Below are 17,006 nucleotides of genomic sequence, written 5' to 3'. Positions count from 1 at the left end.
TGTACTTGGGCCTTCTGTGCCATCTTGAGGGTTAGAAACTTGCGTTTGAATGAAACCAGCTACTTGCAAATCTGTGACAGCAACCAGCATTGAGGAGTAGCATTTCTGCCACCTTGGGGTCCTTTGGGAGGAAGGGTGGGATATAAATTTAATAAATAAACAAACATTCTTGTCAATACAAATTCTTAAGACTTTTCAAGGGATCTGGGAACACTCTCACCTGTTTTTCTTTCGCATCTGATCTATAAAACAGGTTCTTTAGCGCTTGAAGCTGCTGATAAACTTCCTTCCCCGCTCCCCGGCCTGCCTTTCCTGGCCTGATGGCATCATTCCGCTTTGTCCCCTAAGGTTCACGCCTGGGAGATATCGGATCAGTTGCTGCAGATCCGGCAGGACGTGGAATCGTGCTATTTTGCAGCTCAAACCATGAAGATGAAAATCCAGACCTCGTTCTACGAGCTCCCGACAGACTCGCACGTCTCACTGCGGGACTCGTTGCTTTCCCACATCCAGAACTTGAAAGACATGTCCCCTGTCATTGTCACCCAGGTAAGCAGCAAGCGCCGTGGGTGGGTGGGCAAGTGGCTGTTGCGGAAGGCAGCCATCGATGGCCACCAAGTTGGGTGGCTTTAAAGGGTATTAGGCAAATTCATGGAGGATGAGGCTATGAGTGGCCGTTAGCCATGGTGGCTATATTCTGCCTTCACTGTAGAATGCATCCTCTGAACACCACTTGCTGGGGAAGAGTGCTGCAGTGGCACCCAGGCCCTGCTTGCAAGCAGGGCTGTGGAGTCAGAGTCAGAAGCAATTTTGGGTGGAGTCGGAGTCGGTAGAAACGTTCCGACTCTGGCTCCAAAATAAATTTTGATTGACAAATTTTTTAAAATAGAAATTCACAATGTCAAAGAAGCTTCCCACGAAGTCAGCTGTAGTTGAGCATTTCACCATAACTCAGGATGGAAAACATTTTGTGTGTCAGTGTATGACACAGGACCCAGATGAAGACAAATGCTGTGATGCCAAGATCAGCGCATATTCAGGCAGCGATAAAAATGCTCCTACGAGAGCTTCCGATTTAAAAAGACATTTACAGCCCTTTCTAGGGCTGTGGAGTCAGAAGCGATTTTGGGTGGAGTCGGACAGTAGAAAAATAGAGGAGTCGGAGTGGAAGGTTTGGCGTACCGACTCCACAGCCGTGCTCTCAAGTGTCCCATAGGCATTTAGTTGGCCACTGAGAGAACAGGATCGCGGACTAGATGAGCCTTTGGCCTGATCCAGCGGGGCTCTTCTGAAGGCCTTGTGACCTGTTAGGCCTGGTAGATTGATGGCACCTCCAGAGGCCTCTGAATACCACTTGCAGGAAAGCAGCAGCAGGACTTGCCTGTTGGCTTTCATGTTCATCTAAGGGGCTTGCTGGCCGGTCAGTGTCAGACAGGCTTCTTGGGCTAGACTAGATGGACCCTCTTGGTCTGAACTCACCCAGCAGAGAGCTCTTATGTTACATCAGTTAAAAGCTGGATGGAAGTGTTTTTATCGCTCGTTGGCTGCTGTGGGCTCCTTTGCGAGGAAGGATGGGATATAAATGTAATAATAAATAAATATTAGTATTACTTTATTATTATTAAAAGTTTGCTCTTCCTCCTGAAGGAGTCCAGGGCAGCGACACAAAGCAAAGCATGGAGAAAAGAAAAGGCAACGGGCTGTTCTGTTTGAGGGTGGGGAGTGAAGCCTTCTCATCCTTTGTCTTGCCTTGCGTTCTCCCTCTTCTTCCTGCTCTCTCTCCTCACAGCTTGCATTAGCCATCGCAGACCTCGCCCTACAGATGGCCTCCTGGAAGGGCTGTGTACACACACTGGTTGAGAAGTAAGTAACTTGCTTTTCAGAGCTTCCCTTTCCTGCCCCCCCTCAAAAAACCGATTAGACCTTATATCACTTACAACGGTTTTGCAAATTGTTTGTTTGTTGATAGACATATTTGTATGGAGAGAGTGAGAGTGAGAGTGTGTGTCCATGTCTCCAAGAGGAGAAAGATTGTTGTGCGTTAGTGCTGTGAGATGCCTGTCTGCGAAGTGATGTTCCAGGGCAACCCAACGGAAGTGGTTCGCTGTAAATGTTCTTTCTCATTGAGTGCTCTTCAGGGTCTTCACAAGCAGCTTCTGCCCATGTGCCTGGGCTTGCAGACTTCATAGAGGGCTACAAATCACAGATGGGAGAGGTTCAGTGGGCCTGGGGCTGCCTGTTTGGTTTTGCCTTGTTTTTTCATGTCATGTTTATATGCTGCTTTTCAACCCCATGTGGGACCCCCAAGGTGGCTTACAAAAGATAATAAGCAACCCTAAGGAATAAAACCAATTTAAAACAACTAACAGTAAAAACAGCAGCATCCCCAGAGTTTGCTTATGAACAGACAGCCATGAAAGGAATATTTAAATAAAACATTGTTTGTGACCTTTCCCAAAGCTGGGAGGGTGATAGGCTAAATGATCCTCCAGAGAGGCAGAGAGAGAAAGGGTCTAGGCACCACCACAGACAACGTCTTATACCACATGCTCACTGTGGGTGCCTCTGCGTACCATGCGACGCAGACTGGAGCCTGCCTAGAGGTGTTAATAGGCAGGCAGAATCATGTGGGAGCTGGTGGTCCTTTAGATATCCTGGATCTGAACTGCATAGGACTTTAAAGGCTACAACCAGCAGTCAGGCTCTGTTAATAACATTCTACATGCAAAATTATTTCTTCAGTTCTTGTAAATACATTTGCTTATTCTTAAGACATATCCTTAAAGTCGGGCGTGGGGAAACTTTGGTCCTCCAGATGTTGCTGAACCGCAACTCCCATCATCCCTGGTCATTGGCCATGGTTTCTGGGGCTGATGGGAGTTGTAGTTCAGCATCTGGAGGGTCAGAGTTCCCGCCACACCTGCCTTAACCTGTACAGAAGTAGCTTACTAATGAGAATATGGAGTATAATTGAATAGTGGGCCCCATTAGTCATAGCATTCTGAGCCAGCTGCAGCTTCTAGACAGCAGCCGCACATGTTCCAATGAATAATCCAGATTCCACACTCTTAGCAGTCCCCTTTCATGGCTTTTCCACATTTCCTGTGCCTTCCTTTCCCCTCCCTAAATCCACCGCCTTGCACTTCAGGTACAATAACGACGTGATGTCGCTCCCCTTCTTACTGGAAATCCTGACGGTGCTGCCGGAGGAGGTCCACAGCCGGTCCTTGCGCATTGGAGCCAACCGCCGGACGGAGATCATCGAAGACTTAGCTTACTATTCCAGTACGGTGGTCTCTCTGCTGGTAAGTGGCTGGGAGACCCGGCCTGGGACCTCAGTGGAATGGAGTGGTTTAGAGTACTTGGAAGAGCAAGGCTTAGGTTTAAATCCCAGCCACACAGCCTGTTCAGTGGGCAGTTTGGGGCCAGCTGTCCCTCTCAAGATTGGCCCGAGCATAACATGGGATGATCCTGGGGTACATCTGTGTGTAAGGGGGGGGGGAGAGAGAGTGGGGGAGGGGTGGGTGGGTGGGTGAAGGACTTGGTAAAGCTCCTACGATGCCTGCAAAAGAAAGGGGACCTGTTTCTTTTGAGCTCCCAGAATTGTTGTCTTAACACCCCTTGATGCTAAAATATCTTGGGAACACGGGAAGCTGCCATAGGCCAGGTGAAACCATTGATCCATCTAGCTCAGTATTGCTTGCACTGACTGGCAGCGCCTCTCCAGGATTTCTGGCAGGGGTTTCTCCCAACCATACCTGGAGACGCCTGTCATTGAACCTGGGACCTTTTGCTCTGCCACTGAGCAACAGCCCTTTCCATGGAGAATTGCACCCTGGATGAATTGCAGACGGATTGGAGATTTGCGCTCCGGGCGCTGCTTGAAACGGGCTACCAGTTTCCCAATCGATTAACCAAAGATTACTCAGTCAATTAACTGGGTAGTTGGGGCTTTGGGTTTTTTTTAAAAGCTTCATTTAAAGCTTCGGTTGATTAAGTGTTGAAAGCTTTCAACCCTCATGCAACTAATGGCAGCCTCTCAAGAAAATTTGATTCGGGGACGAATCAAACGAAGACAGGGCAGGCTGTATCTGTGTAAAATGACAAGGGCTCCCTCCTTGCCTTGGTGCCTGCAGTGATCCAGGCTCAGTGTTTGACTAAGCCAGCAAAGCTGCTGAGGACAGCACTGGGCCTGTTTCTCTCTGCTTGATTTTGCTGAGGCTCCAATTTCAGGTTGCTCGTGGCTCCCTGGAATAACTGGCCACTGACCGATTCTCTCCTGACAAGATGCGCCTCCTCTTAGGGTCCTTCCTGCATTTCCTGGTTCCCTCTGTGAATCCCTGAGGGCACTGCAGCCACTTCAGACCTTGGCCACTGTTCTGAGTCTGCTGTCATGCAGACTGAGGCCAACAGTTGCAGTCATGCTGTGGGCACCTGTGGAAGTTATTACGATACATGACTTCTATTCTCAGAACGTTGTCCGGGGAGGGACAGTGTGTATTTGTCTATTAAATAGCACACTTTACCAAACATAGCTGAAGGTAAAAGCTATAAGGCAAGTGTTTTTTCTTTTAATTTGAAAAAGTATTTTAATATTTTTTGTGAGCTGCCTTGAGGGCCTTAAGGAGGCATAGAAATAGAATAAATAAATAAAATATTTGTTGAAATATCTGTAATCCATACTTTCATTAGTTTTCAAGGTGGAGAGCCAGTGTGGCATAGTGGTTAGGGTGTTGGGCTATGACCTGGGAGACCAGGGTTTGAATCCCCACACCCATGAAGCTCCCTGGGTGACCTTGGGCCAGTCACTGCCTCTCAGCCGCAGAGGAAGGCAATGGTAAACCACTTCTGAATACCACTTACCATGGAAACCCTATTCACAAGGTGCCATAAGTCGGAATCGACTTGAAGGCAGTAATTTACATTTATATCACTTATATTTCCTTCCCCAAAGTAAGAGACGACAATATGTACCGTTCATCTTCAGCCTTTGATTTGATTAGACTTTCTAAATATGCTAGAAAATGCTCAGGATTGCTTTTACAAATCTGCTTGATATATTTTGTTGTATTACAATTTGAATTCTCTGGAATTACAATTGCTACAACACACACACACAAAATAATGGTTAAGTGGTCCACCAAGACCCTCAGCAATTTTCAAGTGGTCCAGTGTGGCGTAGTGGTTAAGGTGTTGGACTACGACCTGGGAGACCAGGGTTCGAATCCCCACACAGCCATGAAGCTCACTGGGTGACCTTGGGCCAGTCACTGCCTCTCAGCCGCAGAGGAAGGCAATGGGAAACCCCCTCTGAATACCGCTTACCATGAAAACCCTATTCACAGGGTCGCCCATAAGTCGGGAAGGCAGTCCATTTCATTTTCCATACAACATACAAACAATCAGTAAAAGTATCCATAAATTAAAAACATCAATAAAACATCAGTAGATACTGGATGGTTAAAAGAGAAGTTCATGTTTGGAAAGCGTATTTAAATCATACTGTTTTCAGATGGTGTCTAAAAAACAGCAAGGAGGGTTCCTGCTAAACTGGTAGGGAGTTCCACAGGGCCTGACTGCCCCACTGAAGGCTCGGTCCCTGGTGGAGGCCAGCCAAACCTTGGCGTGGGGAACCACCAGAAATGCCCCGTCAGTGCTCAGTTGTTACCTGTTTCTGCGGCTTGGCCACAGATGGGTGGAGTACTCCTAAACCTTCTCAAAGGATTTATTTATTTATTAAATTTCTATGCCGCCCCATAGCCGAAGCTCTCTGGGTGGTTTACAACATAAAAAATCAATATACAGTATATATAATATTTATTTTTATTTATTTATTAAATTTATTAGTCACCCATCTGGCTGGCTGTCCAGCCACTCTGGGTGACGTACAAAATAAAAACATACAAATACATTAAAACATTAGAAATCTCAACAACAATAATAAAACCTAGCCCACCCCAAAAGCCTGCCTTGGTACAATTACAAGGAGCAACAATACATCACATTTTAAATAAACATAAGTAAACAATAAATCTCAACAATATACATAACAGAATAAATAAAACAAATCAAATATAACAATTATAAAAATATCTAAAAATATTCTCCAGTGTCCCATTGTGCTTCTCCCACCTAACCCCATCTTCTACAACCAATAGCGCTATAAACATTTATTCTGTTGTCTTTTCTCCAAGACAACGCCAAGTGTGACACTAAGTGTGCACTTAGCGTCGCACTTGGCACAATGCCGAGGCACTGCCTCAGGCAACTCTTCCCCTTCATATACCTGCAGCAGAAGACAAAAAAGAAGGCAGGGTAGGTAAATGGCAACAGCTGCAGCAGCACTCCGCTTGAAGGGAACCAAGAGGCCTTGGAGTGTGTACCCATCAGCCTCACCCTCCGGGTGTGGTCTGCACATTGGTGCTGCACGAACGCAGCACATGCGAGCTGTGGATCGCATTGTTGGGGATGTGCTAAGTCCCATGCCAAAGGCTCTTCTTGAAGCCCCAGACTTCTGCTTCTTCCCTACAGATGACGTGTGTGGAGAAGGCAGGCAATGACGAGAAGATGCTCATTAAGATCTTCCGCTGTCTGGGAAGCTGGTTCAACCTGGGGGTCCTCGACAGCACCTTCATGGCCAACAGCAAGTTATTGTCGCTGCTCTTTGAGGTTCTGGTGAGTTTTCTAGGACCCCCATCTCTGCTGAGGGGCAACCTGACTGAGTGGAAACGTTTCAGAGAATAAGATCGTTGGGAGGGGGGCTTAAATGGACACTTGGATGTTGCAAAGGCCTCCTGTGGGCAGCTCTGAATTGAGAGTGACCCAGTCTTATGCTTGGACGCAATGACAAATGAATGCAAGTAGGCCAAAGTATGCATGGCTCTGTGTGTGTGTGTGTGGTGGGGGGGTAGGTAGTATGATCCTGCAGTTACATGTTCAAGCAGCCTTTGCCAACCCGGTGCCATCCAGATGCTGGCTGGGGCTGATGGGAGCTGTAGTCAAAAGCATACATGCCAGGTTGGCAAAGGCTCTTTTTTAAAGAGTTCCATTACCTTCCTCCTCCTCTCCCGTCAAGTATTTCCCCTTTTCCAGAGACTTTCATCTTCCGCACTATTTATCTTGCATCAATCTTGCTTCACTTTACTTTTCCGACCTGCCCCTTTCTGTCTAATGCTGCTTGAGTATATTTTCGGGTCATTTCTATGTTCCATGCATCAGCTGGTACTCTAAACAAATGTTGCATAGCAATCCTAATGGAAGGGAAGTGTGGCTAACCACGGCTAGTGTGTGTGTCGGTGGGAAAAGGCGCAGGTCAGGAGGCCACAACTTGGCCGAGACTCCAGCAGGGGAGGATTAAGCCAGATTCCCTGTCTGTGGTGCCTTTCAGCAACAGGACAAGACATCGACGAACCTGCACGAAGCAGCGTCGGACTGTGTCTGTTCTGCACTCTACGCCATTGAGAACGTGGAGACCAACCTGCCTTTGGCGCTGCAGCTCTTCCAGGGGGTCCTGACGCTGGAGGCGGCCTACCACATGGCCGTGGCCCGCGAGGATTTGGACAAGTGAGTTGGCCAGAGACCCTGCATGCAGGAACCGTTTTCTGGGGAGTCTGTTCTGTCTCTGGCACGGGTTCAACAGAGCAAAGATCAAAAGTGTCTCTTTTTTGAATTTCTGTTCTCAGCTGTGTTTTTTTGTTTTAAAGCATTTTAGGGCTAGATCCAAACAGCTTTCCCATCTGGATTTTTGACTCTGCCGCCTCGCCCCGTGCCATATCAGCCTGCTTTTGAAAGTCCTTTGCTTCAAAAGTGGGTGGCTCTATTTTGCCCACCACCCTGATCTAATTGATGAATGGCACTTTAACAATCATAAAGGCTTATTAAAACATTTATTAATACAAGCTAAAATCTGATGGGCACACACACAGTTCTTTATATCCTGACTATATTTTCAAGCAACATTTTTTGTTTCTGGAAAGAAGATTCTTGACCCTGTTGGGTCCGCAAAAACCATTCCTGTAAAGTAACAGGCACTCTGATCAATTTTTTTAAGTCCATCATTCTAGCGTCTGTAGAGATACTTAACTTGCTCAGATTCAGTTTCCCTTTCTATAAAATAGCAAGTTTTAAAAGTGTTTTGTGTGTTGAAAGTTCTGTAGTTCACAATGACAGCCGACGTTTACTAGAAGGTGACCATGTCAACTACTGCGTAACACTTGGCCTCAAAAGCACGTTAGGAGTTGCAGAGAGCAGAGAAGTGATGCAGTCCTGGGCCGGAGAATGTCTAATTGACATTAGGGGTGAGAGGCGGGGGGGGGCAGAAAGAGAGTGGGCTTGTGTAGAGTCAGGTGGCAATGGGTATATCAGCCTTTCCCAACTTTTGGATCCGCAAATGTTGGACTCCAACTCCCATCAGCCCCAGCCAGCATGGCCAAAGGTCAGGAATGATGGGAATTGTAGTTCAGCACATCTGGCAACACAAAGGTTGGGAAAGGCTGGGATATACGAACATGTGAAATTGTCTTGTGCTGGGCCAGAGTTAAGGATCTGAAGGCACCTGATGCTTGCTGAAGCTAAGTAGATCGGGATCTTGTCAGGATCTAGATTGGAGATTGGATTGTCTGTGCTTCCTGCCATGAGTTCATGGAAGAAAGGGAGATACAAACATGTTGAATATGAAACATAGTGAATACATAGCTGGGTCAGGCCATTGATCCATCTCGCTCTTCCTGGCCTGTTTAACTGTCAACAGCTCTCAAGGTCTTGGGCAGAGGGTCTTTCCCAGCCTTCCTTCCCAAGACCCTTTCACCTGGAGGTGCCAAAGACTGCATGCAAAGCAAGTGCACTTGTGCCAGATTTGCTGTGTTCAGGGTAGAAGTAGCAGCATGCTGTCTACGTAGCAGGCCGTGATTCATTCATTCATTGGCGATCACTCGTGGCCGAGTAAGATTGTCTTCCAGGTTAAGGTGGGTCTGTAAGTGACTGTGGAGGCCAATTCTGGATCCACACAAGCAGGCTGCGAGCCTGGCAGTGAAGCTGCACCTTAGCTTTGCCTGCTTGCGGGCTTCCCCCAGGCACCTGGTTGGCCACTGTGAGAACAGGATGCTGGACTAGATGGGCCACTGGCCTGATCCAGCAGGCTCTTCTTATGTTCTTATGAAGCAGATGCCACGGCAAAGGGGAGAGAGTGAGTTCCTCCTCCTCATATTAAAAAAGAGAGAAATGGCCTGCCTTCAAGTCGATCCTGACTTACGGAGACCCTGTGAATAGGGTTTTCATGGTAAGTGGTATTCCAAGGGGGTTTACCATTGCCTCCCTCTGAGGCTAGTCCTCCCCAGCTGGCTAGGGCCTGCTCAGCTTGCCACAGCTGCACAAGCCAGCCCCTTCCTTGTCCGCAACTGCCAGCTGGGGGGCAACTGGGCTCCTTGGGACTCTGCAGCTTGCCCACGGCTGCACAGGTGGCAGGGCACGTAATCCCTGAGTCACTCACAGTGGGGTGATCTTTAGCTGGTCCTTGACACCCAGGAGACACGAGCGGGGATTTGAACTCACAGACTCTGGACTCCCAGCCAGGCTCTCCTCCCCACTGTGCTATACCAGCTGTCCCTCCTGTTATTAGTACAGAGGAAATTTAGGATTCGGGAACAAGTGGTCAGACAGATAAGATCAGTGGAACAAGTATCCTTTACGTATAAAACTATTTGAAAGTTCAGTAAAAGAGAATAGAAGTTAATTAGCATAAAATCAAAATAAAAGCAAGCATTAAATTTCTTACAGCATAACAGATCTAAAATCCTGATATATAGCATAGATATAACACACTGATTCAACCTGTGTGATGCAGAGCTGAGGTACCTTGCTTAGTTACCTGGACCTTACAAGGCTATCTGGGGATGCAAGCGTTAGTGAGCCTTTCCTAGGAGAAGACCGATTTGATACTAAAATGCAGGGATATTTATACTAAATTTTTCTTTGAAGATCACAAATTTATGAAACATTCCTAGCTTGATTGCTGCTTATCACAATTGTCAGAAAAATAAACTATTCTAAAATATAACAAGATGGTACATTCCTCAATATATCTAAATATAATAATAATAATAATATTTAATTTGTGTGTCGCCTATCTGGCAGATAGCCACTCTAGGCGACGTACATTAAAATAGGATAAAATACAATAGTATCAAATGCAGTCACATTAGTCTCAATAAATAAAATACTGGACAGTCATCAATACATTTATAAAACATTTACATTTACAGCATATAATAGATGACAAATCATGGAGATTAACCCATCCCAAGGATCTCAAAGGCCTGTTGAAATAGCCACGTCTTCAGGGCCTTGCGGAATACATCCAGGGAAGGGGCATGTCGAAGATCAAACGGGAGGGAGTTCCAGAGAGTGGGGGCCACCACGGAGAAAGCCCTCTCCCTAGTACCCACCAACCTAGCTGTTTTGGTTGGTGGGATTGAGAGAAGGCCTTGCGTGGCTGATCTGGTCGGGCGGCATAATTGGTGGCGCTGGAGGCGCTCTTTCAGGTAAACTGGGCCGAAACCGTACAGGGTTTTAAAGGCTAATACCAACACCTTGAATCGGGCCCGGAAAACAACCGGCAGCCAATGTAGATCAAATAACACCGGCGTAATGTGATCACAGCGGTGGCTGTTGGTAAGTAAGTGCGTCACTGCATTCTGTATAAGTTGCAATTTCCGGACCGTTTTCAAGGGTAACCCCACGTAGAGCGCATTACAGTAGTCCAATCGAGAGGTGACCAGGGCATGTACTACGAGTGGGAGCTGTTGAACAGGGAGGTAGGGTTGTAGCCTACGTATAAGGTGTAACCGATACCAAGCTAATATATATCTAAATATATGAAAGAAATACAATGAATTTCAGCTGCAGAATAACATTAAATCTCTTTGATATGGGAAGATATCTGGTATGCATCTGAACTTGTTGATTTAGGAATGTTTTTCAATGTTTATAGAAACAATTGTCTGACATAGTGGAACCACGTAACAATTTACAATATAGGTAATTAATGGCCTTATCAGCGTGATTTAATTACTCCTAATTGATGGTCATCACTCTGAGATTTTACGTCTTGGAGATAAGCTTGATGTTTATGGGTTTTATAGGTGGAGACGTTTTAGTGTGGCACGAAAGGTGTTCTGGTCTCCTGTCAGATGCCACGATGGTGGGCACATCATGAAGAGACGAAAGAATGACCATTCCCTGTGTATCGGATTTAATTGCGCCCCATTTGGTTGAGGGAAATTGTTGATATGAACATTAGCTCTGAATCCTCCATTGTCTCTGGGTGCATCTAGGTTAGAAGTGGGAATATTTGCCACACGCTTCTACTGAGTTTGCGGCCTGTCCTTTGTAAGGAAGAGAGTGACAGCCAGTGCAGAGATGGGAGCAGGAGACGGTGATAAAGGGGGCAGTGGATGTTGTCCTGTTACCCTGCCTGCCCACCTGACATGAGTTTGGTTTGCTGACTTGTAGCACCCCGTTCCCCTTTTCTTTCCAGGGTTCTCAATTACTGCCGGATCTTCACCGAACTCTGTGAGACATTTCTGGATAGAATCGTTTGTACTCCAGGACATGGCCTGGGGGATCTGCGGACAATAGAGCTGCTCTTGATCTGCGCAGGCCACCCGCAGTATGAGGTAGGAAGCCCTCTGCCCTTTTCTGGGTTTGTTGGCACAGTGGAGATGCTTGGGGGGGAGCGGTGCAGGGAAGTGGAGGTGTTGGATTGTGCTACGATGCAGAGAAGGGAAGAGAAGCCACCGGTTTAAAAGGGTCTTCCAACAACAGGTGGTGGAAATTTCCTTCAACTTCTGGTACCGACTGGGAGAGCACCTTTATAAGACAGAAGATGTCGTTATCCACAGCATCTTTAAAGCCTACATTCAGAGGCTCCTTCACGCATTGGCTCGGCACTGTCAGCTGGATCCAGACCACGTAAGCCTGTCTCCCTTGTTACCCTGTTCCTCCCTGCCCTGCCTACCCAAAACCTTTTGCTGTTGGGTTGAAGGAAATGGGCACTGGTGATGCAGCCGGGATCACATGCAGGACTGTTGTTCAGGACCCCTTCCCCCTCTCTCTCTTGCTGGCTCGCACGCACGGGCAGAGGCACACATACATACACCATGGCTTTACTGACCTCATCTCTCTCCACTTCAGAAGGTGTGGTTCTCCCACATTCTCCTGCAGGCAGAGAGATCCAAAGTAAACAGAAAATTATGCCTATGTATGTTGAGGAGGAATTTAGACCAACAAGTTTACCCATGAAGCAAAGTGCCATTCGCACAAGAAGAAAATCACACTGCATGGTGGTGCGGCAATTCGCTGGTGGTATCGCCAACACGTCACCTCTCTGCTGAAAGAATTGCACTGGCTGCCCATTAACTACCAGGCCAAGGTTCTGGTTTTGGTGTTATAAAGTCCTATACAGCTTTGGACCGGGATATCCGAAACATCATCTTACCCCTTATATGTGTGTGGGGAGGGACAGCGGTGGTGGCGACTGCATTTTGCATCTTCAGCTAGTTTGAGCCTGGATTACTTTTTGTAACGAGCATTTCTGTGAGCATTAAAATGGAACCTTCTGCCATAATTACTAAACTAGAATGAACCTTTTTTTTTTTTTTTTTTTTTGTGCTCCGGTGTGTCTCCCGGTGAAAACAGGCGACTTGCTTGCTCATTCCTCTGCCCCGTGTAACGGGGTCAGATCAAAAGAAACACATTTCCAACATGCCTTGAAAGTGCTTTTCAGCGGTTGTGCCGCCTTTTTTCAGGTATCTTCTTCAGTGCTATGAGAAGAGGGGAAACTCATTAAGGCAAAATTTTCATGGTTTTGAGCTTTTGGAAAAGAATTGTCAAAGTTTTCACATAAATGAAACTCCAGCAGAAGAATGCCCACCTTACATCAGAGAACCAGCCCTAGTGGGAGGCGTCGGGCAGCTTCTGGCTGTTGGGTGTAGCGTTGACTCCTTCTTTGTGTGGTCCCAAGGCTCTTTCGCTGACAGCTTTCCTCCCCTTCTCTTCCCTGCCACACCCTTCCCTCTGGACTTCCTCTGCTAGGAAGGAATCCCTGAGGAGACAGACGACTTCGGAGAGTTCCGGATGAGGGTGTCAGACCTTGTGAAGGACTTGATCTTCCTGGTTGGCTCTGTGGAATGTTTTGCCCAGGTGAGAGAGAAGCAGGATGGTCTTGTCTGGCTTCCGCGTTGCCTGAAATGCCATCAGCGTTTCCTCCTGGCTCGAGGGCACTCTGGGTGGAGATGTTGGGGCTTCAGTACGTGCACATCAATGCACATCTTGGCCCCGCTCCCCCCAATCTTGCGGTCCTGCAGGTGTTGTTGGGCTGTGACTGCCAGAGTCCTTGACCACTGCCCATGGGGAGTGGAACTTCCAGGAGGTGGATCCACCAGCGTCTGGAGGGCCACAGGTACCTTATCCCTGCTTTAAAGCTGTGCAGGTTTTAATTGTGTACTGCCTGGTGGAAATCTCATGGAAACTGTTCTGAGGCTCTTCAAAGGAAAGTGAAAGAAGCGTACCAGAAGCCTGTACCTTCACTTCAATTCTGCTTGCATAGTTTGGCATCTGTTTTTATTACGCCGTGTTTTACAGTTTTTAATTATGTCTACTGTTTTTAAAGTCTGTCTTTACTGTTATTTTATATCATTCTGTGTACGTGACTTTTCTTGCTTAAGCAGCATATAAAGCTTGCTGAATAATTTTTTAAAAAACACACTCCACTCTTGCTAGTGTTCCCCATGTAAGTGTTCGAGGGCCCGCTTAGCATATATGGGCTTTACCTTTCTGGCCTCTCCAGTCATGTGACTGTGTTAAGATTGCCCCCCTTCTGCTTCCAAACCCTTGGTCTGCTCCTCTTCTAAGCTGGCCCAAAAGCCCATCCTGCTAACAGTGACTTTGTGGCTCCCGAGTGTCCATGGGGATGTGGAAAGTTTAGATCCAGTGTTCTTGGATATTTAATTTTCCCTCTTCTTATCCAAAGCTCTTCTCTGATTGAGCCTGCCTAAGCCCATCTCTTCTTCTTTGCAGCTTTACGCTACCTTGAAAGAGGGCAACCCTCCCTGGGAGGTGACAGAAGCCGTCCTCTTCATCATGGCCGCGATAGCCAAAAGCGTTGATCAGTGAGTACTGGCAGGCCCCATCTTGGTGCTTGGGCCTTGGACCACCGGTTGTTGCATTGTGTCTATATCCTAGTCAGTAGGCAGTGACCCATGGGTCAAATCCAGCCCACAGAGGATCAGCCATTGGGCTCCTGTGCCCCACTCTTTGCGAGTGACTTAAGAAGACCTTTCACAGCTCACTCCGGGAGGGGAAATTCCCAGGGGTTGTGTAGGCTTCCCCATTCACATGTTTTCACAGGTAGCCCTCAGCTTTCAGCCTCATTCAGATATGACTGTCTTGGGGAAAGTGAGGAGGGGGAGGGCCTTCTCCCCTTGCCTTCTACCAATCCTCTGGGCAATTTCCTTGCTGATCACTCACGTAGTATAAGGGTAGAGGGTGTGTCCTTTGCATTCATGCCCACCTTGTGTGGACTCCTGATGAAAGTGGTAGGGCTCTGCACGGTGACAAATCTTCTAGGTTACAGAACAAGGTTAGTGCATCTGCAGCCATAGAAGATGCAGGAGGAAGAACTTAATGGGAGCAACACACACAGATATATGTGTGTCAACCTGTCCCATCCTGAAGACAGGTAACAGCAGCAGTTTAGTTGGCAGGTAATAGTCGCTGGACAGGTAAAGTAATCCTTCAAAGGCCACTTGCAAAGAGAAGTTTGAAAAAGAAAAGGAACTGGAGAGAGCAAGGGAGACTAGAGGCTTGTGTACCTTCTGTGTGGAAACGTTCTTCCAAGGGCTGGCGGGTGCATCGTACATCTGGCTGCATCCAGTCAGTTTCATTTATTGTGTCTGTGCAGCAACTTCCCAGCACGGGGTTCCAGGAGCAGACCAGGAATATATGGTCATGTGTATCCACTCCTTGTCAAGTGCCCCAAATGCTGGCAGACTCCCTCTTCACTTTTTATCGGTAGAGGGTGGGCGTCTTTCCCCCATGACTTAAAGAGAAGAGGTAGGGAGAAACTCTGGCAGCCTTCCCCAACCCTGATGTCTTCCAGATGTTTTGGACTACAACTCCCATCAGCCTGGGGCCACCGGGATTGGATAAGGCCAACATACACAGAACCACCACTCTCTAAATGCTTGATTCCTTATCTGCATACATATATCTACGTATACCCTCCTCAGTGAGAACTAGAAACTTGAAACCTGGTTTCTCTTTTCCAGGCAGTTTCTACACTCAGCAAAAAAGAGACAGTCCATATGGACTTGACACTTGCAGAGTGTTTGTTTCTTTGATTGCTGAGTAACTGCTGTTCCCACCCTCAGGGAGAACAATCCAACACTGGTGGAGGTGCTGGACGGGGTGGTGCGCCTGCCTGAATCGGTGCACACGGCTGTCCGATACACGAGCATTGAGCTGGTTGGCGAAATGAGCGAAGTCGTGGACAGGAATCCCCATTTCCTTGGTGAGGGCAAGAACGAGACCATTTTTGTTTGCTTCTGTCTTCTGCCCTCTCACTCCCGCCCCCCAGGGTTTGGGCAGACTTTCTCCAGCATGGAAGTGATGGCACAAATCCCAACCGATGTGTTGATGACAGGTGCGAGGTTGGATTAACAGAATAAAGTTTTCAATGTAGGTTGAACCTTGGTCTGTCAGTCAGGAAATAATAGTACACTTGACATTTGTATAATGTTTTTAGTTTACTTCATTGAATTTATTGCATCCCATAGCCAAAGGAAGTCCCAAAGTGACTTGGAGAAAAGAATCCAATTGTGGCCAACTCTCCAAGGGGCCACTTACTTGTCCATCACCTCATGTCAGGTGGATCCAACCTCAGGGCGAAGCAGCGTGGTTTGCATTCAGCGCTAAATTTAAGCAGTGCCAAATGCAAGCCGCACTTACAAGGAACAGTCGAGCACCTCCAAGTGTGCTCTCGATTGTGCCTTTGCATGCATGTCTTGCATTTGGTGGTGCTTAAATTTGGCATCAAATGTGAGCCATACTGCTGGGTTTGGATCTGCTTGAGAGCTCTCAAGGGGATCCAACCACAGCTGAAAGCAGGATGGTTTGCATTCAGTGCCAGAATCAATCCTCTCTGCGTAAACTCTCCCTGCTAGTAGTAAAGTTATACTTTAGGGAAAAGGCTATGCCAAGCCTTTCTCCTGTTGTGCTAGTCTTCTAGAGGCAGAGAGTTTCTCTCTCGGGGGAATCATAAAAAAATGCAATTCCCCCAACTGCAGTCAGAAGTGACACCGCTGAAGAGCTTTGCCAACCCCATATACTGATTCATACCTGAGTAACCCAGGCTTACTCTACACCGGCATCAGAATGGAGTGGTAAGAGAGGACTGTAAAACTACAGGTAGTTTAAATGTGCCCTGTATGAGAATAAATTAGCCTCCCTGCAAAGTGAAAATGAGCACATCAGGAAGGAGAGGTTCTAGCCCCGGCTGTAGACATCTTATTTATTTTGTAATTTATTTATTAAATTTATATCCCGCCCTTCCTCCTAGAAGGAGCCTAAGGGAGGCGATCTTCATCTGCAGTCCAGAGTGTTGGGCATCTATTCTATCCACCTAACCCTGGCAGTTAATTGGCTGGAAGCTCTTCTTAATTGTTCCACAGCTCTTCTCACTCGTAGTGTGGAAACTCTGGCTTTCCAAGGGACTTTTGCTCTGCCGCTGCCGGGGAGGGGATTTCCTCTTTGGACCTTTTTATTTATTTAAGTCAATTTTAGCCTGCTCTTCATTAAAATCAGTCCCAGAGAGGGTTATGATAAGGAGAACTTGTACTGCATGCGCAGCAAGAAAAACAACGGGTGGTGTCTAGACATTGCAGAGGAGACCCATTGAAATAAATGCAGAGATTGGAAAAGTTACTTTTTTAAAACTACAACTCCCATCAGCC

The 17,006-nt window shown here is 47.1% G+C and overlaps 1 protein-coding gene across 1 annotated transcript in view; it reads left to right on the top strand.

The window, feature by feature from the left end:
- The window catches only part of TNPO3 (transportin 3), a 52,351-nt gene that overhangs the window by 15,990 nt on the left and 19,355 nt on the right, over positions 1-17,006 (top strand). The window contains exons 2-11 of the mRNA XM_061638014.1: positions 349-549; positions 1,790-1,863; positions 3,149-3,305; positions 6,532-6,675; positions 7,388-7,563; positions 11,534-11,672; positions 11,821-11,967; positions 13,090-13,197; positions 14,074-14,165; positions 15,426-15,565. Of these exons, the coding sequence (XP_061493998.1) occupies positions 349-549; positions 1,790-1,863; positions 3,149-3,305; positions 6,532-6,675; positions 7,388-7,563; positions 11,534-11,672; positions 11,821-11,967; positions 13,090-13,197; positions 14,074-14,165; positions 15,426-15,565 (1,378 nt within the window). The remainder of the gene's footprint in view (positions 1-348; positions 550-1,789; positions 1,864-3,148; positions 3,306-6,531; positions 6,676-7,387; positions 7,564-11,533; positions 11,673-11,820; positions 11,968-13,089; positions 13,198-14,073; positions 14,166-15,425; positions 15,566-17,006) is intronic.

The sequence above is a fragment of the Rhineura floridana genome, chromosome 8 (genome assembly GCF_030035675.1).
Source record: "Rhineura floridana isolate rRhiFlo1 chromosome 8, rRhiFlo1.hap2, whole genome shotgun sequence".
Lineage (NCBI taxonomy): Eukaryota > Metazoa > Chordata > Lepidosauria > Squamata > Rhineuridae > Rhineura > Rhineura floridana.
This window is presented reverse-complemented; position numbering and strand designations above follow the sequence as displayed.